Below are 25,156 nucleotides of genomic sequence, written 5' to 3'. Positions count from 1 at the left end.
TTAATAAGCACTTTATATTTATACAAAAAACTTTATATCAATAAAAAACAATATAATATATTAACGATTTATTATTAGAATAACTTTTTTGGTAACTTCATGGGAGCGTATACTAAAAGTATGAGACATCCTATAGCTTTACATTAACTTTACCGTATAATAATACATATATATATATATATGAAAATTAAGTTTAAGTCTTTAGATTTATACAAAATTTAAATAGGTAATATAAATTAATCATATGATTTAATAACTTCAATTTCAACGTATTTGTGAAAATTAATTTGCTGATTTTATTGATTGTTTGGTTTATTTAAATTTAAATTTAATTATTTATAATAACGCATTAAAAGATTAATATTTTATAATTTGTTATGATAAGTTGTAATACATATAGTTAATTACAATAATTCTGATACATTTATTATAATAAATTAATTATTTTTTCTCTTAAAATAATTAACTAAGTTTGCTTGACTTGATTAAAATTATTTTACAACATTTGATTTATATAAATTAGATTAATTTGTTATCTATGTAGAGATTTGTTGTTGTGATTGTCCTTGGTACATAAGCAAATGCATGTGTGTAGGGTACTTAGATAAACTTGAGAGGTATCCACTTTCAAGGAAGGTTTACCGGAGAACCTATTATAAAAAAATTTCTATTTTTTAAGTGACTTTGAAGAATTAGAAGGCAATTTCTAAACAAGTTCACTTTTCATTCAATAGTTACTTACTTCCTAAACAATAACAATTCTAAGTGGAAGAAGAACTAAAAATATCCCCGAACCTCTAGAACTCTAATAATACATCAACTATTTAAGGATCTAGAAAATAACCTTTAGAGTATAAGTGATATATTTTAAATGACACCGGAATATTAAATGAAAAGAGCATATAAATAGAAAATTCAGTTATTCAGGTTTCATTTAAAAGAACCATCATCTCTTTAGAAGTTTCATTTTTTCCTTTCTTTTCCCTTCTCTCTAAGATTCTGACCTCCCCGCTCATCAATTTGATGATTGAAGTCCGCCAATAGACTCCTCACAACGACGAAGACTACAAAACTGTCCGATCAGATCTCTGATATAGTAAGTTCATTTTTGTTTTTTTCTTTGAATCAAATTTTGAACTTGATTGGTTTGTCTCTGTCTATGCTTTGCATATGACTCTTTTAGCTTTAGGGTTAATCTCTGTTACCTCAGGATCCTAGTAATATAGTTAGATTTTTTTGGACGTGGGGGTGACCAGCTCCAACTTTTGCTTGCAGGATTGTCTCTTTTAAGAGTAAAGTAAAATATTGACTGAAATTGTTGATTTTGAATATTATATATTGATGTTAAGGTGAATAAGTTATTGAAAGTGTTTGTGATTGAGAATTTAAAGTGTTTGAATGGGAATATAAATGAGTTGAATTGTATTTGAATAGTTGTTGAATTACTTAAAATGTGATGTTTGATGAGAATTGGTTTTTTGATATTAAATGATGTATCTAATGAGGTGAACTTTCGATCAAAGACATAGTATTTTTAGGAAAGGAAATATTGTGTTGAAATTGTTATTATGGTGTATTGAGTTGTGAGTGTCCTGTGAATGAGACAATTAGACTCTATTGGTCTAATGGAATCATATAGATGAAGTTATTCAGTTGGTGGGAGATTATGCGTATGACTGTGTGGATTTAGTGAGTAGTATGACATTGCAGGTCTCTTGGATGCTAATTTCAATATTCAAGTCTTTAGGAAGTAGAGTCAAGTGTTTGAGTATGTGAATCAATAGAAATCTAACAGGAGTAATGTGGATGATGAACGTGATAGACACTGGATGAAATTGTAAAAATATGTGAATATTGATGGTTTATGTTGATATTTAAAGTTTTATATTTGAAGTTTTAAAAATAGCTAACTTACCATGTGCTTTGTTTTGTGTTTATTTTCTTTAATATGTGATGATTGTGTTAATTTACACGAAAGCAGATGAGGTTGCAGGTAATAGAGCTCATCAGTGAACAACTAGAGGATGAATATTTTATTTTTGATGTTTTGTTTTTTAAACTTTTGTGTATATATTAAAATTCCTAAGAAAATGGATATATTTTGAGATACAATATGAGAAAGTAATATATGTTTATATGTTAATTAGATATTACATGTATAATATGTTATCAAATATGAGTAAAAATAAGAATATTCCATTATGACATCACAGTTGTTTGAATCTTAAGAGATCTAAGGCTTATGGAATTATTGTGTGTGCTTCAGTTGATTTGTTAGTAAAACTATATTTTTTTTTAAATTAAAATTTCTAAAGATTTATCCTTATATTGAATGAGAAATAACAAGGGTCTAATCAGAATAATTATAACACTATAAATAAATAAAAAACTTATTAATATCAATTAAAAAAAACATAGTTGACCTCAACTAAAAGTAGATCAAATTTGTTTAACTAATATTAATGGATAAATAACCTTGACTTGTCAAAAAATAACTTTAATTGATATTGATTGAATATAATTCTATTTGACTTAAATTGAAAATAAATGTATTTGTCATTAGTCAAACAATACTATTAATATCGAAGAACAAAATCTCTATGGATAAAAAATAATTCTAACCTAACATTAAAAATAAAAGAAATTTGATGATACAATAAAAAAAAACACACAATTAGACTTTATTCGTAAAGAAACATTCATCGATATTTGTCAAAAATAATGTTAAGATTATGATACTTAAACTGCAGTCAAACTAACCTTTGTATCAGTCTTAGTCAAGTTGAGGATATCATCAACAAAATTGGATTGGGGAATAGAGTATGATGAAAAGAAATATAAATTTAATCTATTTTTCTCTTAAAATTTTATAATTCTAACTTTTTAAAATTTCTTAAATAATATATTTTGTCATAAATAATTTAACATTCTTTTAAAATTATCCATATTGAATGTAGACCATGTCCATCTCATTTAGGAAGTATGAGTCTCATTGACCCAATTACAATGATGAAGTTTGACCCCATTGATCACATCATGCGAGAAGAAAGCTTAATGCAATTTGTGAGACTCTTGCAACTCTTGTCACAAGCAAGTTTTTTCTCTCTATTGTATTTTTTTTCGCAAACTTTGCATTCTATTAGAATAACATGGTTTTGGAATAGTCAAAACAGCTAAATGCTTATTGCAGAATTGCCTAATGGCTGGTTTATATTAGGCACAGACATGTGTGAAGATTGGCATGGGTGGGTCAAGTTCCAACAAAATAATAGTAAATGAAAGAACAAAAATTAATCAGTTGATAAAATTAACAAAAATATTCGTATGGACAAAATGGAGCCAGTATTTAGAACTGATATGTCGGTTTTCTTCTCGTTTCTCACTCCAAGTCTTCTTTTTTAATTATTGATGTTCGGTCGAGATTGACCTGAAAAAGGTAGTCCAATGATCGAATGTACTCTATGTTAAGAGTTTATAGTGTTTAGTCACAAACCTTTGTTGTGATGGACCGAATCTATTAAATATAACTGTTAACCGGTTTCTAGCATGATCCCTAATTTATAGGGGGAGGTATATTGGTATATAGGTATCTTTGGATAATATCTTTAATAAATCAATATTTTCATCAGAGTTAGCTGATTTTTCGGAGATGTCACCTAGATTCGATGTGACATGATCATGATTCGTAGAAAGTTTTCATAATTGTTATTACTATCATTTACTAAACGTCTTTAATATATATTAATGCGACCGGATCACAAAATTAAGTGAATTGACTTTTCCGATATCGATCGGTACAAATTTCTTAAAAATTAAAATTGAGGGTTCCATTTCCGAAAGTGTTGGCTAGATTAACGTAATGCTAACAAGTCATGTGAGGTTGGTGATGTATCACTTGACGAGTGCAAACAAATACCTCTTTTCATGGAACCAATAATGCTCATCTTTGCCTTTTTTCAAACCATTTTGCTTTTTCTACTCAACGTCACCACCTTGTGTCCTATAGGAAAATTTTTATTTTCAAAATTTTAACTGAATCAATTAATAGTTAAGAAGAGTTAAGTCTTACTTTAATTAACATTAACGTTGAGAAAGTTCAACGCTATATAAATAAAAAATAAAACTATAAATTTATTGTGTTCAAATTTTTAGTGAAAGTTATGCTAATTTTTTATATATAAATTTGACTTAGATTTATTGTTGTTAAATCTCCTTCCTAGAAAAATCAATATTTATTTGTTTTAAATATTCAGATTTGTATTTAAAGTAATTTATGTAGACCCAACTCGTTGACCTTATTATTTTTCCACTGTGCATGTTTATGTATACTTTATAGGGCTGCCAACCCCACATTCATTCCAATCTGTGTTCATTTCACCCTACAATACACGGACCCCATATACCAAACTTTTTATGAAGGAAAATATATGATATTATTAAAATTTTTATTAATGAATTTAATAAAGAACTTACTAAAAAATAAAAATTTTAAAATAAAAAATAATTAATTAATACTATTTTATAAAATATAAGATTATATACAAATATTTGATAATTAAGGTTATATATCAATGTAAAAACTACTTTATAAATTTTTATTAATAATTAAAAATATTTTAGATACCAATAATCTTTTAATTTATAAAATAATATCTAACTTAATCAATATAATATTTGATTATTTTTTATTTTTAAAATTAGTTGTTATTTAATTATTTTTTTAATGTTTCTTAAATCAAGTTTCTTAAATATATTATTATTAAGAAACATATATTCAATTTTACTCTAATAGGAAAATAATTTCTAAAAATATTAAAAGACTTATATTTTTTTAATTTTTATTTAGTTATGTTTCAAATAAATTTCAATTAGACTTTGATTAGTTTTACTTGAAATTTGTGTTTTTATTTATAAAAGAACTCTATCCTATACAATTTTTTTAGGTTAAAACAAACTTCATTTTTTTTAAATTAAAGAAATGAGTGTATCCCATAAGTTTTCTAATAATAGATTTTCTCAAAATTTTGTTTTTTTTTTTTGCTAAATTAAGGAAATCAACAAGAAACTACTATTGAAGATGTTTTTACAATATTGGTGCAAAGTTTCTATTGAGTTGTAATTAATAATTCATCTTTGTTAAATTTGATTGATTAAAGTTTCTATTGAGTTGTAATTAATAATTAAAAATACTATATTATTTTAAAATATTACATTGACATGATTTTTGCATCCATGTTTCGAGCTTTTGATGGAGTGTCATCAAATCAAGTTTTAAAATATCAAAATTTCATAACATGAAACAAACTTTTTCCAACAAGTTGCCAAACTTGAGTATTAGGTTGCATTAAGTTTTTTTTTTTCTGCCACCAAATTTCTTTTATTTGTTCATTATTTGTTCTTGGTTTAGGTAAAACCTTGACAAAAGTAAACTAGATCAAACCAAATGATTTTATTGACTTTGAAGTTTTTCTTTTTTCTTTTTCAAAACCGACTTGAACCACTTTTTTTCAGATGAAGTTTCACATGGATCAATTTTAGTGAAATGAAGGTACAACATGGAACCAAATGGTTGGTGTGCCATTTTACGTTACATGATTTTAAGGAAGAAACTTTGTCAAAAGAAGGAGATTTTGCTGCGTTTGAGGAACAACATGACATGCTTGTATCTTAAGGAAAGGGTGGGTGGTTTAATGCTCAATATAGAAGCTGTAATCAGTGCAAAAGTGCGTTAAGAGAAGCTAATTTATCACGTCAGTGCACAACAAAAGGAAAATATTGTATTTATGGGCTTTTTTTCTATAGTGGGTAAAATATTTTTCATTAGCGATTAGCATCACCCTGCAGAAATTGTTCTGTTAATAGAGTTTGTCAGACAAAATAGGTGGAAATCCTCTTTCAGTTTTCAGTTTTATTATGTAATTGAATTAGGTTTAAAGTCTACTTCGTAAAATGATATCAGAGTTATTTAGAGTCTATACTAGCGAATATTTATTGGGCTTATCAGGTCATCTGCTATCGGGCCGTTATCAGATCACCCATAATATGTTATCTCATGCACGAGTTGTTACTCTCGGCGTGAGGGGTGTGTTGGAAATCTCACATCGACTATATATTAGAGCATTTCATTGTATATAAATAGGTGCAAACCTCATTGATTTTATGTGATTAAATTAGGCTTGAAGTCTACTTTATAATATTTTTACGTTCTCAATTTATTTATTGTTTTCAAGGGTTTATTATGGAGTATGAATCCAACCCATGTTTAAATTAAAATTGAAACATTTATGCAATTTTTTCAATGTAAATAAAATATATTTAGAAAGGTTTAATTTTTTTTTTCAAAATGGACTATTTTGTGGGTTTCTTGCCACTCTCAATTCAAAATTGATAAAAGAAATTTATAGGTTAAACCTTATTAATTATCAATTTTTAATTGATTTGGATCGCTAATTTAAAAGATCTCTTCATTTTATTTTACAGATTAAATTTCCTGTATCTTATTTTATGGTTAGTTCTGGCTGCATTGACTTTTATTTATACATAATTAGCTAAATTGAAATTTTGTTTCTCCTTTAATTTCTTATTCATGATTTTGGTTATCTTATTTTCTTCCATGATTTTAGAAAATTGGTATTTGTGATCAAATAATAAAATGTGATTACATTGTTTTTTATAGTTTTATATATTTTTAATTTATTCAGTATTTTTTCAGTGTTACTTTAAATGAATGTTTTAGTAGATTTACTAAAATATTAAAAGATAAAAGCTTTCATAGCTCAGTTGGTTAGAGCACCCGTTTAGTAAGCGGGAGGTCTTGAGTTCAACTCTCAATGAAAGCATCATTATAATTACTTTTTTACTTAGATTTGTTTGCAAGAACTCTTTTCAATTTTTTAATTTGGGTCAATTATTTGTTTTGAACAATATGCACTTTTAATCATTGTTTAGAGTAAAAGGTTTTGTTATTGAGAAAGATAAGTTTTGGCAACTATTGGATAAATTGTGTGAAGAAGAGAATAAAAACTAATGTTGCATGTCATGGAATCTAAAGCTTCTCAACATAAAAGCTCATCAAAAGATAGTAGAAGAAGAAGAAAATCAAGAGAGTTCAAAGCTACTCAACGAATAGATAAGGGAATGCAACGACTACTTGTTTTAAGCCTATATAAAGGCATGAACACTACACAAAAGAACCATAATTTGCGAGTGCTAAAATTTTGCTGAAATTTCTTTGTGCCTTTAAAGTTTTATAAGAACACAGTTTGTGTATTGAGACAATTCAGTCCAAGACGAATCCTTCAGAAAAAAATTCATATATGTTTTGATGATAACTGTTCCTGCTAGATGGGACCTAAAGAACTATTGAAGTCTTCTTCTTCTTCCTTCGGTCGGGCAGGTGAGTAGGTGATGAGCTGGGATTCTTCTCGTCCTCCTCCTTCTTCTTCGGCACTCGGTCTCGGTGGACATCGGATGGTGGGGGTACCTGCGAAGGCACTCCGATGCTCAAGTCAGTAAGGCGGGTGGTCAACTCTCAGGTAGGTGAACAGTAATAAATGACATACCTTACTCCTTGGGATGCATGCTATTGATATTATTCTAATGGGCCTACCTTGTTGGGCCCGTCTATCAAGGTGGATACCGCTTAGGGTTGTATCACCTAATTCTTAATGATGGATTAGCTTTACTGATCTCGGTTTGAGTGTTAACGGTAATAGGGGTCGGTCGTTCGGCCAAGTTTTCCTGGTATGAGCCGGCCATCGGCCAGATCTCCATGGTCTCGGTCGTTTCGCCCAAGTCTTCTAGGGTCCCGGCCATGTAGACCGTTGGCCTCGTCGTTTGGCCAAGTCTATCAAGTCTCGGCCAGTTTTCCTTTGGTCTTGGTCAGGTCTCGGGCAGCCAGGTGGGTCTCGGGCAGGGAGACCAGGGGTCGGCCTCGCCCATACCGATACACTTGCCCCCCAGGCTCGAGGGCAGATAGGTTAGGTGTGCCCGATGAGTTTTTAATGATGGTGTCGATCGGTCTCCCTTGGTCGTGCGGCTGTTTCGTTTCTCGAGGTTCGACGTGACTAGGTGGCGTGACATGACCTCAGGTGGCGTGACGTGATGTGCATTGATGAAGGGTTTTTTCGGGCGGGAAAGCTCGTGGACCGTTAGATCTAAGAGATCTAATGGTTGAGATTTGTTCATCGTTTTGAATTCCGAGGCCCATGAGTCCTATAAATAGGGGTCTACTACAGTGTCGAGACCTTGCATTTGTGTTTGTGAGTTTGTTCTGATAGCCGAGCGATCCTTCGCCCATTGCTCTGATAGCCGAGTGGCCTCTCGTCCATCCTAAAAAAGGTTAGTTATGTCGAGCCGGTCTCGGCTTACATCTTCTTTGTCCGGTTGTACCTCTTCACCTCCCGGTCGCCCTCTTTCTCCTCCTGGTCGTCCCATTTCACCCGTCGGACATTCTTCCTCTTCTTCTTCTTCGTCCACTTCTTCTCTTTCTTCTTCTTCTACCGCCGACTCTTTGTCGGTCGGGGTGGCCGAGGTTCCACCCAGGTAGAGGTCGTGAGGGGGGTTGATCCGACCATCGCCGTGGATCGGTCGGACTCCCCTCTACTGGTTGCCCCTCTTGCGGATCGGTAGGGTTATCCTCCGATGGTCGTCCCTCTTGAGGATCTTGGCTGGGTAGACTCTAGGGTAGTTGAGATGTCGTCCAGCTATGACACCGAGGATGTTGTGATCGAGTTTTTGCTCAAGCATTCGGTGTTAAAGCCGGGCGGGCATTCTCATTACTTCAGCATTGTGCCCTGCGGGTCGGCCGAGAGAGTGTGTATGGGGTGACCGGATGCCGGTCCCCCCTTTTTTTATATGTATATATGCTTTTTCTCGAATCTTCACGTATCTCTATCCTTCGACGAGTTTACAATGGACGTTCTTCAGGTGCTCAACGTGGCTTCCACCCAGGTTCATCCAAACACCTGGGCGTCCCTTCAGGCCTTTCGCCTGTTGTGTGACGTAATGCGCCTTCATCCTACCCCCTCCTCCTTTTTATATTATTACACCTCCCATCCCGCTAAAAAGGCTTCTTGGCACTCGCTGGTCGGTCGGACAGGGACCATGCTGTTTGACTCCTTTGCCGCCTCTTATAAGAGGTTCAAAGGAAGAGCGTGGTCGACCCATCTCAAAAGTTCAAGAAGAGTCTGAGGGATGGTGGGAATATTGCAGCCACCACCCACTCCCTCGGATCTCTACCGACCCCTCCCCCTCGCCGAGAAGTGGTGGCGGCTGAGACCTCTCCTCGGCATGTGGAGAGCATGTCTGGGCATGCCGAGGCCGATGGCCGGGTGTCGGCTCTCAACCTCTTAGGGGTGGCCTGCAGTTTATGGGAAGAGTTCGCGTGGCACTCTCGGAGGAGATTCGGGAGTCGATCCGAGGCGTCTCCCCTACGGACCTACTGAGGAGCGGCCTGGAGCTCGTATGTCGCTCAATCGTCCTCGTGGAGCACAGCATCCAAGGCCAAGACCGTCGCGCCGAGGACGTGTCTTTGTTGGAGCATCAACTGGCCGAGGCTTCCACAAATCTGAAGCAGTCGTTGGCTGCCAACAACGAGCTCTCGGCCCAGATTGCTCGAGAGGGGGTCGAGAGGGAGATCGCCCAGAGAGAGGCTGCTGAGGCGAAGTGGCTCTTGGCGACGGAGAAGGCAAAGATGCTGAGGGTGGCAGCCGAGAATGCCATGGTTAAGAACTTGGTTGAGGAGGGAAAGAAGAAACTTTCATCCTCGGTCGAGGAGTTGGCCGCCCTTTAGGCTGCGAAGGACGACGTTGAGGCAGAGCTTGATCAGAACTTCGAGGAATCGGAGGAGCTGTTGAAGAAATGTTTCTATTGCGCCGTGCGTCAGGCCCACGTGCTTTATGGCGGGCCGCCGGCCACCGGTGATTTCAACCTCGACTACGAGGTTTACCGGAGTCGGTTGATTCTGAGCTCTAAGGTGGCTACTTTGATTGCACAAGAAACTGAGCCGACCGGGACCGAGATGGGGGAGGCCGAGGCTCAGGGTAGGGAGGCTGAGGCCGAGGAGGGTGAGTGCGTAGAGGTTCGCCCTTGGCTGGGTTGTGGCCCTTTCTTGCTTTTGATTTCCTCCGAGGCGGGGGTGTGGTCTCCTTATTTTGCTTTTTGATGTATCACCCCTTTCCGCATTTTAATATATCGCCTTACTCCTTTTTTCATAATGACTTTGTTTTGCATAAAAAATTACAAGTTTAACGAGTCGGTCTTTAATTGAATCAGGCGGTCGGCCACATTGACTGTGATGTTAATGAGTATACCTGGGCGTTCGGCCATTTAATTGCAATGTAAATCGAGCAAGTATGATTTGGGCGTTCGGCCATGAATTGCGATTGGTAAATCGAGCAAGTAAGAAATGATCGGTCGGCCATTTAATTGTGATTCTTAGTTGAATCAGGCGGTCGGCCACATTGACTGTGATGTTAATGAGTATACCTGAGCGTTCGGCCATTTAATTGCGATTGTTAAATCGAGCAAGTATAATTTGAGCGTTTGGCCATAAATTGCGATTGTTAAATCAAGCAAGTATAATTTGGGTGTTCGGCCATGAATTGCGATTGTTAAATCAAGCAAGTATAATTTGGGCGTTCGGTCATGAATTGCGATTGTTAAATCGAGCAAGTAAGAAATGATCGGTCGGCCATTTAATTGTGATTCTTAGTTGAATAAGACTGGGCGATCGACCATTATTTGCGATGTTAATCGAGCAAGTGTGATTGGCGGTCGGCCAATACTTGCGATGGTAATCGAGCAAGTTTGGTTGGCGGTCGGCCAATACTTGCGATGTTAATCGAGCAAGTGTGGTCGGCCAATACTTGCGATGGTAATCGAGCAAGTGTGATGGCGGTCGGTTTTCATTAATGGTTGGCGGTCGACTATTACTTGCGATGGTAATCGATCAAGTGTGATTGGTGGTCGGCAATTACTTGCGATGGTAATTGAGCAAGTGTGGGTGGCGGTCGGCCGGTACTTGCGATGTTAATCGAGCAAGTGTGGGTGGCGGCCGACCATTACTTGCGATGTTACTCGAGCAAGTGTGGTTGGCGGTCGGCCATTACTTGCTTTGGTAATCGAGCAATTGTGGGTGGCGGTCGGCCGGTACTTGTGATGTTAATCGAGCAAGTCTGGGTGGTCAGTCTCGGCAGGGTATGCCGAGCCGAGAAGTTGCAGAAGAATAGTGCCAACACTTTGGTGAGAACGCCTCGTTAAAACCTCCCTGGTTGGGTGAGGAAAAAGTGCGTAATTTTATTGACTTTAGCTGTAATAGAACTTGAGGTGCGTGGCATTCCACGTCCTCGGTACAATTTTGCCTGAAAGTCATTCTAAATGGTAAGCTCCCCCTTGTGCGACTTCTCGGACTCGGAAAGGCCCCTCCCAGTTCGACGAAAATTTCCATTCATTCTTTCTCGCATCGCTGCGCATTCTCCAGACAAGGTCGCCCTTCTGGAAACTCCTCGGCCGGACCCTTGTGTTGTACCGTCTGGACGCCCGGATTTTGCAGGTGGCCTCCTGCATTCTGCTTTGGTCACGAAACTCACTTACCAAGTCGAGGTTGACCGCTAGGCTCTCCCCGTTTAGGTTGAGGTCGAACATCTGTCGTCGTATGGTGGGTTCGACCACCTCCACCGGGATCATGGTCTCGGTCCCGTATGTCAGGTTGTAGGGTGTCTCCTGTGTGGTAGTCTAGGGGGTACACCTGTACGCCCAGAGTACCTCGATCAGTTCCTCGATCCATCGGCCTTTTGCCTTGCCTAACCACTTTTTCAGCTCGTTAAGTATGACCTTGTTGGCGGCCTCGGCCTGTCCATTGGTTTGAAGGTGTTCTACCGAGGTCGTGATGGACTTGATGCCCAGGTCGTCGTAGAAGGACTGTAGGCCTCGGTCAATGAACTGTCGGCCGTTGTCTGTGCGGGACGCCGAATCGACAGACAATGCTCTTCCATACGAAGTTTTGCATGTTTTTTGCCGAGATGGAGACAAGGGGTTCGGCCTCAATCCACTTGGTGAAGTAGTCAACTCCCACCAGGAGGAACTTAGTCTGCCCTTTCCCTGGGGAGAAGGGGCCGATGATGTCCATCCCCCAAATGGAGAACGACCATGGAGAGATGATGTTGTGCAGCTCTTCCGGCCTGATGCGGTGGAGGGGGTCGAACTCTTGGCACTTGGCGCATTTCTTCACGTATTCGGCACAGTCGCCCTGTATGGTCTGCCAGTAGTAACCGGCCCTTAAGACCTTGGCGGCCATCGTCCTCGCCCCCGGCGTGATTTCTGCAGATCCCCTCATGGATCTCGGCCATAATGTACTCGGCCCGTTTGTTGGTGATGCATTTTAGCAGGGGGGTCAAGTAACCTCTCTGGTACAAATCTTCGTTGATCATGGTGTACCGGGCGCATTGTTGCTTCATTGCCTTTTCTTGGTCGGCCTTGCACGTGCCGGCCGTTAGGTACGGAATGACGGGTGTCATCCAGTTGTCGGCCTCAGCCTCGACCTCTTCTATAGCCAGACACTCGACCTCGGCCTCAGTCACACTTGGGTGTCTCAGCCATATTTGTATGACTGACCTCTGGTGGCTCTTCTTCTTGGTGACCGAAAGCTTGGACAGGATGTCGGCCCTTTTGTTGTCCTCCCTTGGTATGTGTTCCAAGGGTGCTTTGCTGAAGCGGGCGATGTTGTTTTTGGTTGCGTGGTAGTATCGCTGCAGCATAGGCTCTTTAACTTCGAACTCTCCATTGACTTGGCCGACCATCACTTGGGAGTCGCTTTTGCATGTGACTTCGCGTGCTCCCATGTCGTAGGTTAGGTTTAGCCCAGCGAGCAAGGCCTCGTACTCGGCCTGGTTGTTGGTCGTCCAATCCGAATTGGAGGGCTTGTTCCAGGAAGAGGTCGCCTGGCCCCTCCAGGACGACTCCCGTTCCACAGACTGTTTTATTTGAGAAGCCGTCCACATCGGGTGGGTAGTGGTGTCAGTTCGGCCGAGAAGTCGGCCAGACATTGAGACTTGATGGCGCCCCTCGATTCGTAGCGTATGTCGAACTCAGAGAGTTCGACTGACTATCCTATCATCCTCCCTGCAAGGTCCGGCTTAGACAAAATTTTAAAAATAGGGTAGTCGGTTCTTACAATTATGGAGTGATTTTGGAAGTAGGGGCGCATCCGTCTTGCAGTGAGGACTAGAGCGAGGGCCACCTTCTCTATCATCTAGTACCTGGTCTCGGCCGAGTGGAGGGTTCGACTGGCGAAGTACACCGGTCGCTCTTCGCCCTCGGTCTCTTGTACCAGGGTAGCGCTGACTGCTTCCTCCGAGACTGCCAGATATACAAGGATCGGGTGGTCGGGTCTCGGCTTTTAGATGACGGTCGAGGATGTGAGGAACTCGTTGAATTGTTTGAAGATTTCCTCGCATTGGTCGTCCCAAGCGATTTTTTTGCCTTTTCGGAGCAGCTGGACCATCGACCTCATCCTCTCGGCCAGGCGGGGGACGAACCGAGAGAGGGCGGTCAGCCGCCCTAGGAGCTGTTGCACCTCCTTCACACTGTTCGGACTTCTCATGTTGAGTATGGCCTAACACTTGTCGGGGTTGGCCTCTATCCCCGGTGGGTGAGCATGAAGCCTAGGAACTTTCCTCCTTCAACCCCGAAGGTACATTTTTCGGGGTTGAGCTTCATGTTGACTCCCCTTAAGGCCTTGAAGACCTCGTCCAAGTCCTTCAGATGTTGATCGAATGAGTCGGACTTCACGACTATGTTGTCCACGTACACTTCTACCGCCCGACGATTAGGCCTTTGAAGATTTTGTCCATGAGGCGCTGGTAGGTCACCCCTACGTTCTTGACGCTGAACGACATGACCTCGTAATAGTAGTTGGCGTCGGCCGTCATGAAGGTCGTTTTCTCCTTGTCCCTCGGGTGCATGCTTATCTGGTTATAACCAGAGTAAGCGTCCAGGAAGCTCATAATTTTGTGGTCGGCCGCCCCATCCACCAGTCGGTCAATGTTCGGGAGGGGGTAAGTGTCCTTCGGACATGCGCTGTTGATGTTTCTATAGTCGACGCACATCCTCCAATTACCGTTTGGTTTGGTGACCATGACGACGTTGGCCAGCCATGTCGTGTATCAGGCCTCCCTTATGAACTCGGTCGACAGGAGCTTGTCGGCCTCCTCCTACGCCACGAGTCGTTTTTCGTCGCTCAAGTCCCTCTTCTTTTGAGAGATCGGGCGGGCTTCCTTGAATATTGACAATCAATGGGTGATGACATCCGGGCTCATCCCGGCATGTCGGCCGACGTCCATGCGAACAAATATTTGTAATATTTTTACATTCTCAATTTATTTTTATTTTTTTTAGGGTTTATTATGGAGTATGCATCCAACCCCTGTTTAAATTGAAATTGAAACATTTATGCAATTTTTTCAATATAAATAAAATATATTAAGAAAGGTTTACAATTTTTTTTTCAAAATGGACTATTTTGTGGGTATCTTGCCACTCTCAATTTGAAATTGGTAAAAGAAATTTATAGATTAAACCTTATTAATTATCAACTTTTAATTGATTTGGATCGCTAATTAAAAATATCTCTTCATTTTATTTTACAGATTAAATTTCCTTTATCTTATTTTATGGTTGGTTCTGGCTGCATTGACTTTTATTTATACATATTTAGCTAAATTGAAATTTTGTTTCTCCTTTAATTTCTTATTCATGATTTTGGTTATCTTATTTATTTCTTCCGTGATTTTAGAAAATTGGTATTTGTGATCAAATAAAAAAATGTGATTACATTGTTTCTTTTACTTTTATATATTTTTTATTTATTTCGTATTTTCTCAGAGTTACTTTAAATGAATGTTCGGTACATTTACTAAAATATTAAAAGATAAAAGCTTTCATAGCTCAGTTGGTTAGAGCACCCGTTTAGTAAGTGGGAGGTCTTGAGTTCAACTGTCAATGAAAGCATTTTTTACTTAAATTGGTTTGCAAGCACTTTTTAATTTTTTAATTTGGGTCAATTATTTTTTTTGAATAATATGCACTTTTAATATTGTTTAGAGTAAAAGGTTTTGTTAATGAGAAAGATAAGTTTTGCCAACTATTAGAGAGATTGTGTGAAGAAGAGAATAAAAACTAATGTTGCATGTCATGGCATTTATAATAGCTCATCAGATGGTAGTAGAAGAAGAAGAAAATCAAGAGAGTTCAAAGCTACTCAACGACTAGATAAGGGAATGCAACAACTACTTGTTATAAGCCTATATAAAAGGCATGCTTCGAAGATGACACTACCATTGCTGAAATTTCTGTGTGCCTTAAATCTTTGTAAGAACACAGTTTGTGTATTGAGATGATTCAGTCTAAGACGAATCCTTCCGGAAAAACTTTCATATATGTTTTGATGATAACAAAAACCTAATAAAACCTTAAGAATATCTTAGACGCAACATGATATATAAATCACATGTTAGATGAAGTCTAAACACAAAGTACTCAAAAGGCAAATACATAAGACGGTGTTGTTAAAATGTGCTATGCTGCATGCAAGAAAGTATGACTCTTACACATACCAGACGATGATCGAATGAACGTAGTAGACGAAGATCATGTGTTGAACGAACAACTGACAAAGAAGTTTTCATACTTAATCTTTTCAATTTTACATGTGTTATTCAAGTGTTCTAAATGTGTTTTGATTATGTTGAGTTATACAAATCATATTTATCAAAACGCAGTGTTTAATTAAAATCTTATAATATTTTCAAACAAGTTTCAACAAATATATCTTGTGACTATGTTTTCCAATATATTGAAAACATTATGAGCTCAATTGATATATCTATATGAAAGATATTTTGTAAGAACACAACTATACTTACTTGAGATTTAAATATGTGTTTGAAAAGGTTTTGTGGAATATATTCATGAGAAATTATGACTGATAATGAAAGAGATTTAATATGGATTATTAACTTGAATATATTGATTATGTGTTTTAAATTAATATATAAGAATGAAATGTATTGATAATTCATCTGATATTTCAAGATATTAAGAAATTGTTATTCAGTGATATATTTGCTCTGAGATATTGAAAATATTAAATCACTGACAATAAATATTTTTTTCCTAATGTTACTTTATGAACAATTAAGACGCAGAGGAAAACGAGAACAAATTTCCTTTTCAAGCGTCAAATGGATACAACAAAGTTATTACAAAGCAAGATTCGTAAATACAGTTAAAAACATTTAAGTTGTTGCACATAACAAGAGAAAGAAATCATAAAAGAGAACATGTGAGAACGAGCATTAAAGACGCAAGCCATAACTTTCCTTTTTTCAGTGTCTAATATGTTAAAGAGTTAGTACAACATTCGAGAAAGAGTTGATTTAAGAAGATGTGTGAAAAATGAGTACGTGACCAAGTGAAGAGCAAAATTTACACTTTGGAGAGCGAGATTCAAGGAACGTCAGATAAATTAGATCAACTTTCCCAAAAGAGAAAGAAATTGAGAAAACATGTGACACGACAAACAAAGCAAATATTTTCATACTCAGCTTCCAAGGTAATTACCGTGAAAACATCTGTGGCAAAGATATGATTGAAGATTCAAGTCACGAGTTTCAAAGGGTTAACATTCACATAAGAAGATAAAAAAGATACAATTCAAATTATTTCAAATGCTCAAAGACAAGAAGAATATAATCAAAGCAGATATTGCCATATTTAGCGTCTGATGACAAGAATATGATGAACAATGCATGAAATTAAAGGATACCCTTAGGTCACTTCATTGATGGATCAACGTTCACAAATGAACAAGAAGAGAAACAAATCAAATCACATTCAATGTGTAAGACGCAAAAGAATTAATCATTATCAAGGATTTCCATATCCAACATCTAAAGACTATATAAAGATCTTGAAGATGAACAACACAACAACGAAGCATACAAGGATATACAGATCATTACAAATGATTTAGCCTTCATTGTATTAGTGTTCTGAGAGAATATTTCACATATGCTATTTATAACACTCTTAGTTTGGGGAGTGAGCCTTATATTGTAAATCTTTCATTGTGTGAAGTTTACCTTGTGAGTTTTCACTGTTTTTTTTTTTTCAAGATTATTTTTCTCACTTGGTGAGAGATCTTAGTCTCAGAGGGAGATTAAGACTTGCTTCCATGAGAGGTGTTTAATACTTACTAAATGGAGAGGTGGAGAATACTTGTGTACCTAAAGAGATGTAGAATACTTATGTTAATAAAGACTCTTAAGTTGGTTTCTTAAGAGGACTAGATGTAGCTCAAGTTATGGGTAAACCAGTATAAACTAGATAGTTTAACCAATAAAAATCTAGAAGTCTCTAAGACTAATAATAAAATAGAAGAAGAAAATAAAAAAATTAAGTCAAGCTCTAAAAGATAAAAATGCTAAGCTAGAAGAAATGCAAAAGCAACTCTTGTTAATAAAAGAAAAATTAGGAAAACAAAAATTAAAAATAAATAAAAATGATCTAGAAAAATAAAACTCTACTTTAGGAAAGATAATCTCACAATCAGAGTTATGTCAGAAATCTCTAAATATCCTCTTAGGAAGCACTAAAGCCCCACATAATAAAAATGGTATAGGATTTAGAGAAAAAGAATATCATTATGTCGAAGCAAAAACTCACTAGCTCATAGTTTAATATCATCAAGTTAGAGCAAAAAAACATTAGCTTATTCCCTAATATCATCATCACATTGGAGAAAAACTCATTAGCTCAACCGTTTTTGAACAATGTTTGATATATTTTTTCTGATTTTCTTCCACTATAAATTCCAACACAATCAAGATACATTCATAGTTAATCTCAATGTATTTTACTTTTTTCTCATAATTTTGATAGGACGGAGTCACTCCACACAATTGACAATTATGGGGTTAATTATACTTTTTTTTGTTATTATATGGAAACTACTATTCTTTAATATTTTTTTCAGAATTATTGAACAATATGCATGGCACAAACATCTTCCACCATTTAAGGCATATTAAGGGCAATTTCTTTATTTGGATGATTAATTATTATTTTTTATTAAAAAAATTATTGAATAGAAATTAATTTTAAAAATACAAAATATTAAGTCACTATATTGACTAAATTAGATGTGAAAATTAAAAATATTATCGGTATCTACGATACTTTCTATTATCAATAAATAATTTCTATATTGATATTTAATTAGGTACAAAGGTTTTAAAAATCAAATTCTTTAGATTTATGGTAGTTAAAACCTTGGTAGCTAATTAGAAATCAATTTATAAATTTTATTAATAATTAAAACTACTTTAGATACCAATAATTTTTTTAATTTCTAAAATAGAATCTTATTTAGCAAAATAGGTGGAAATCCTCTTTCAGATTTATGAGGTTGAATTAAGCTTAAAGTCCACTTCGTAATATGAAGTTGAATTAGGCTTAAAGTTCACTTCGTAATATAATATCAGAGTCATTTAAAGCCTATCCTAGCGAATACTTGTTGAGTTTATCAAGTCATCTGCCATTAGGCCGTTATCGGATCACTTATAATATGTTATCTCATGCACGAGTTGTCACTCTCGGCGTGCCACATCAACTAGAGATTAGAGCATTTCATGGTTTATAAATGGATGCAAACTTCACTGGTTTTATGGGGTTGAGTTAGACTTAAAGTCCACTTTGTAATATTTTTACATTCTCAATTTATTTATTTATTTTTCGAGAGTTTATTATGAAGTATGAATCCAACCCATGTTTAAATTGAAATTGAAACACTTATGCAATTTTTCCAATGTAAATAAAATATATTCAGAAAGGTTTACAATTTTTTTTTTCAAAATGGACTATTTTGTGGGTTTCTTGCCACTCTCAATTCAAAATTGATAAAAGAAATTTATAGATTAAACCTTATTAATTATCAACTTTTAATTGGTTTGGATCTCTAATTAAAAATATCTCTTCATTTTATTTTACAGATTAAATTTCCTGTATCTTATTTTATGGTTGGTTCTGGCTGCATTGACTTTTATTTATACATGTTTAGCTAAATTGAAATTTTGTTTCTCCTTTAATTTCTTATTCATGATTTTGGTTATCTTATTTTCTTCCGTGATTTTAGAAAATTGGTATTTGTGATCAAATAATAAAATTTGATTACGTTGTTTATTTTACTTTTATATATTTTTAATTTATTTCGTATTTTCTCAGTGTTACTTTAAATGAATGTTCGGTAGATTCACTAAAATATTAAAAGATAAAAGCTTTCATAGCTCAGTTGGTTAGAGCACCCGTTTAGTTCAACTCTCAATGAAAGCATCACTAAAGTAAGTAATTTTTTCTTAGATTGGTTTGCAGCACTTTTTAATTTTTTTTTATTTTTTAATTTGGGTCAATTATTTTTTTGAATAATATGCACTTTTAATATTGTTTAGAGCAAAAGGTTTTGTTAATGAGAAAGATAAGTTTTGTCAACTATTAGAGAGATTGTGTGAAGAAGAGAATAAAAACTAATGTTGCATGTCATGGCATTTATAAAAGCTCATCAGATGGTAGTAGAAGAAGAAGAAAATCAAGAGAGTTCAAAGCCTCTCAACGACTAGATAAGGGAATGCAACGACTACTTGTTATAAGCCTAAATAAAAGGCATGCTTCGAAGATAACACTACCATTGCTGAAATTTCTTTGTGCCTTTAAATCTTTTTAAGAACACAGTTTGTGTATTGAGACGATTCAGTCTAAGACGAATCCTTTCGGAAAAACTTTCATATATGTTTTGATGATAACAAAAACCTAATAAAACCTTAAGAATATCTTAGACGCAACATGATATATAAATCATATGTTAGACGAAGTTTAAACACAAAGTACTCAAAAGGCAAATACATAAGACGTTGTTGTTAAAATGTGCTACGCTGCATGCAAGAAAGTATGAGTCTTACACATACCAGACGATGATCGAATGAACGTAGTAGACGAAGATCATGTGTTGGACGAACAAGTGACAATGAAGTTTTTATACTTAATCTTTTCAATTTTACATGTGTTATTCAAGTGTTCTAAATGTGTTTTGATTATGTTGAGTTATACAAATCATATTTATCAAAACGCAGTGTTTAATTAAAATCTTATAATATTTTCAAACAAGTTTCAACAAATATATCTTGTGACTATGTTTTCCAATATATTGAAAACATTATGAGCTCAATTGATATATCTATATGAAAGATATTTTGTAAGAACACAACTATACTTACTTGATATTTAAATATGTGTTGGAAAAGGTTTTGTGGAATATATTCATGAGAAATTATGACTGATAATGAAAGAGATTTAATATGGATTATTAACTTGAATATATTGATTATGTGTTTTAAATTAATATATAAGAATGAAATGTATTGATAATTCATCTGATATTTCAAGATATTAAGAAATTGTTATTCAGTGATATATTTGCTCTGAGATATTGAAAATATTAAATCACTGACAATAAATTTTTTTTTCCTAATGTTACTTTATGAACAATTAAGACGTAGAGGAGAACAAGAACAAATTTCCTTTTCAAGCGTCAAATGGATACAACAAAGTTATTACAAAGCAAGATTCGTAGAATACAGTTAAAAACATTTAAGTTGTTGCACATAACAAGAGAAAGAAATCATAAAAGAGAACAAGTGAGAACGAGCATTAAAGACGCAAGCCATAACTTTCCTTTTTCAGTGTTTGATATGTTAAAGAGTTAGTACGTGAAAGAGTTGATTTAAGAAGATGTGTGAAAAATGAGTACGTGACCAAGTGAAGAGCAAAATTTACACTTTGGAGAGCGAGATTCAAGGAACGTCAAATAAATTATATCAACTTTCCCAAAAGAGAAAGAAATTGAGAAAACATGTGACGCGACAAACAAAGCAAATATTTTCATACTCAGCTTCCAAGGTAATTACCGTGAAAATATTTGTGGCAAAGATATGATTGAAGATTCAAGTCACGAGTTTCAAAGGGTTAACATTCACATAAGAAGATAAAAAAGAAACAATTCAAATTATTTCAAATGCTCAAAGACAAGAAGAATATAATCAAAGCAGGTATTGCCATATTTAGCGTCTGATGACAAGAATATGATGAACAATGCATGAAATTAAAGGATACCCTTAGATCACTTCATTGATGGATCAACGTTCACAAATGAATAAGAAGATAAACAAATCAAATCACATTCAATGTGTAAGACGCAAAAGAATTAATCATTATCAAGGATTTCCATATCCAACATCTAAAGACTATATAAAGATCTTGAAGATGAACAACACAACAACGAAGCATACAAGGATATACATATCATTACAAATGATTTAGCCTTCATTGTATTAGTGTTCTGAGAGAATATTTCACATATGCTATTTATAGCACTCATAGTTTGGGGAGTGAGCCTTATATTGTAAGTCTTTCATTGTGTGAAGTTTACCTTGTGAATTTTCACTGTTTGTTTTTTTTTTCAAGATTATTTTTCTCACTTGATAAGAGATCTTAGTCTCAGAGGGAGATTAAGACTTGCTTCCATGAGAGGTGTTTAATACTTACTAAATGGAGAGGTGGAGAATACTTGTGTACCTAAAGAGATGTAGAATACTTATGTTAATAAAGACTCTTAAGCTGGTTGCTTAAGAGGACTGGATGTAGCCCAAGTGAAGGGTGAACCAGTATAAACTAGATAGTTTAACCAAGAAAAATCTAGAAGTCTTTAAGACTAATAATAAAATAGAAGAAGAAAATAAAAAATTAAGTCAAGCTCTAAAAGATAAAAATGCTAAGCTAGAAGAAACACAAAAGAAACTCTTGTTACTAAAAGAAAAATTAGGAAAACAAAAATTAGAAATAAATAACAATGATCCAAAAAAATAAAACTCTACTTTAGGAAAGATAATCTCACAATCAGAGTTATGTGAGAAATCTCTAAATATCCTCTTAAGAAGCACTAAAGCCTCCGCATAATAAAAATGATATAGGATTTAGAAAAGAAAATATCATTATGTCGAAGAAAAACTCATTAGCTCATAGTTTAATATCATCAAGTTAGAGAAAAAAACATTAGTTTATTGCCTAATATCATCATCACATTGGAGAAAAACTCATTAGCTCAACCGTTAATATTACCATATCGGAGCAAAACTTCATGTCTAACATTACTTTAGGAAGAAACCAAACTCATATGATTCCCTTTGAAAATAAAGTTGTAGTTAAGAATAAAACTTCAAGTGAAAAGTATAAACATGCATAGTTGAGGCATACTATGGAAAAACAACAGCATAAGAATAAAACAATTTTTGTAGATTATGTCAAGTCAGAAAAAAATTAGCAAATCCTTTTATAATTCCTAAGAAGAAACATGATATTAGAAAGCCAATGAAAAACAAACAAGTGAAGAATGTTCAAATGGGTAAAGAATAAATGACTTATTAATATTCTGTTAGCACTAAATTTGATATCTATCAATTTTTATTTATTTTCCTATGATGTGAGAAAGTATTTTATACTACTTTATAATGAGATTGAGCTTTAAAATTTCAACAAAACAAAATTTTTAATGATATTCATAACTTTATAGATGGTGAATGATTTGCAACTTATACGGAATGAAATCATAACGTTAAGAGATGCCACTTTCATGAAATTTTAGTTTAAAGTCTGATTTATATCCTTCTATACAAGAGTAATTCATTATATTCCAAATGAATCTAAGAAGTTTCTCTTATATGTTTTCCTAAAATGTTTTCAAAAAAATGTTTTAGAAGTAACCTAATTTATATATAAAAAAAAAAAAAAACATACTCCCTTAAATCAAAATCTGTATCACTACAGACAAGTTTAAATTGTACATAAACATTTTCATCAGAGGTTATTACAAAAATAAAAGTGTCACTAGTAACAAATCAGATATCATACAAAACTTAATATATTGTAATATTCTACTTTTTTAATTGGAAGTTTCTAATAATTTCCTTGCTAGACTTACGTTATATGTGAATAAGTCTTTTAAACAATGTTTAATATAAACTTTGTTGGATTTACATAAAATAATGTGAATAAGGTTTTTGAGCAATGTTTGATATATTTTTTCTAATTTTCTTCAACTATAAATTCCAACACAATCAAGATACATTCATAGTTAATCTCAATGTACTTTACTTTTTTCTCATCATTTTGATAGGACGGAGCCACTCCACACAATTGATAATTATGGGGTTAATTATATTTTGTTTTTTGTCATTATATGGAAACTACTATTCTAAACCCAAAACAATATGCATGGCACAAACATCTCCCACCATTTAAGGCATATTAAGGGCAATTTCTTCATTTGGATGATTAATTATTATTTTTTATTAAAAGAAAATTATTAAATAGAAATTAATTTTAAAAATACAAAATATTAAGTCACTATATTGACTAAATTAGATGTGAAAATTAAAAATATTATTGGTATCTATGGTACTTTCTATTATCAATAAATAATTTCTATATTGATATTTAATTAGGTACAAAGGTTTTAAAAATCAAATTCTTTAGATTTGTGGTAGTTAAAACCTTGGTAGCTAATTAGAAACCCATTTATAAATTTTATTAATAATTAAAACTACTTTAGATACCAATAATTTTTTTAATTTCTAAAATAGAATCTAATTTAGCAAAATAGGTGGAAATCCTCTTTCAGATTTATGAGGTTGAATTAAGCTTAAAGTCCACTTCGTAATATGAAGTTGAATTAGGCTTAAAGTTCACTTCGTAATATAATATCAGAGTCATTTAAAGCCTATCCTAGCGAATACTTGTTGAGTTTATCAAGTCATCTGTCATTAGGCCGTTATCATATCACTCATAATATGTTATCTCATGCACGAGTTGTCACTCTCGACGTGCCACATCAACTAGAGATTAGAGCATTTCATGATATATAAATGGATGCAAACTTCACTGGTTTTATGGGGTTGAGTTAGACTTAAAGTCCACTTTGTAATATTTTTACATTCTCAATTTATTTATTTATTTTTAGAGGGTTTATTATGAAGTATGAATCCAACCCATGTTTAAATTGAAATTGAAACACTTATGCAATTTTTCCAATGTAAATAAAATATATTCAGAAAGGTTTACAATTTTTTTTTTCAAAATGGACTATTTTGTGGGTTTCTTGCCACTCTCAATTCAAAATTGATAAAAGAAATTTATAGATTAAACCTTATTAATTATCAACTTTTAATTGATCTGGATCTCTAATTAAAAATATCTCTTCATTTTATTTTACAGATTAAATTTCCTGTATCTTATTTTATGGTTGGTTCTGGCTGCATTGACTTTTATTTATACATGTTTAACTAAATGGAAATTTTGTTTCTCCTTTAATTTCTTATTCATGATTTTGGTTATCTTATTTTCTTCCGTGATTTTAGAAAATTGGTATTTGTGATCAAATAATAAAATTTGATTACGTTGTTTATTTTACTTTTATATATTTTTAATTTATTTCGTATTTTCTCAGTGTTACTTTAAATAAATGTTCAGTAGATTCACTAAAATATTGAAAGATAAAATCTTTCATAGCTCAGTTGGTTAGAGCACCCGTTTAGTAAGCGGGAGGTCTTGAGTTCAACTCTCAATGAAAGCAACACTAAAATAAGTCTCTTTTACCAACAATGTGCATTAAAATAAAAGGTTTTGTAATTGAGAAAGATAAGTTTTGCCAACAATTAGGAAAATTGTGTAGGACATTTAAAGCTTCTCAACATAAAAGCTCATCAGACGGTAGTAGAAGAAGAAGAAAAAAAAATAAGAGAGTTCAAAGCTACTCAACGAATAGATAAAGGAGTATAAAAGTATGCTTCGAAGATAACACTACACAAAAGAATCATAATTTGCAAGTGCTAAAATTTTGTTGAAATTTCTTTGTGTCTTTAAAGCTTTGTAAGAACACAGTTTGTGTGTTTAGATGATTCAGTTTTAGACGAATCCTTTAGAAAAACTTTCATATATGTTTTGATGATAACAAAAAACTAATAAAACCCTAAGAATATCTTAGACGCAACAG

At 34.3% G+C, this 25,156-nt stretch overlaps 1 protein-coding gene and 3 non-coding genes across 4 annotated transcripts; 3 read left to right on the top strand and 1 right to left on the bottom strand.

Moving 5' to 3' along the window:
- Positions 1 to 6,765: 6,765 nt before the first annotated feature.
- TRNAT-AGU (transfer RNA threonine (anticodon AGU)) lies at positions 6,766 to 6,839 on the top strand. Its single transcript has one exon. It is a non-coding gene; the product is annotated as a tRNA-Thr (tRNA).
- A 4,531-nt stretch (positions 6,840 to 11,370) lies between these two features.
- Positions 11,371 to 13,046, bottom strand: LOC137839003 (uncharacterized). Its single transcript, XM_068648133.1, has 3 exons — positions 12,150 to 13,046; positions 11,767 to 12,102; positions 11,371 to 11,724 (listed from the first exon to the last, which is right to left on the bottom strand). The coding sequence occupies exons 1-3, from the start codon at positions 13,044 to 13,046 to the stop codon at positions 11,371 to 11,373; spliced, it is 1,587 nt and encodes a 528-aa protein (XP_068504234.1).
- A 1,889-nt stretch (positions 13,047 to 14,935) lies between these two features.
- Positions 14,936 to 15,009, top strand: TRNAT-AGU (transfer RNA threonine (anticodon AGU)). The gene has a single exon. It is a non-coding gene; the product is annotated as a tRNA-Thr (tRNA).
- Positions 15,010 to 24,662: 9,653 nt separating this feature from the next.
- TRNAT-AGU (transfer RNA threonine (anticodon AGU)) lies at positions 24,663 to 24,736 on the top strand. The gene has a single exon. It is a non-coding gene; the product is annotated as a tRNA-Thr (tRNA).
- Positions 24,737 to 25,156: the final 420 nt, after the last annotated feature.

The sequence above is a fragment of the Phaseolus vulgaris genome, chromosome 3, assembly GCF_000499845.2.
Source record: "Phaseolus vulgaris cultivar G19833 chromosome 3, P. vulgaris v2.0, whole genome shotgun sequence".
Lineage (NCBI taxonomy): Eukaryota > Viridiplantae > Streptophyta > Magnoliopsida > Fabales > Fabaceae > Phaseolus > Phaseolus vulgaris.
Note: the sequence above shows the minus strand (reverse complement) of the source record. Positions and strands in the feature narration are given on the sequence as shown.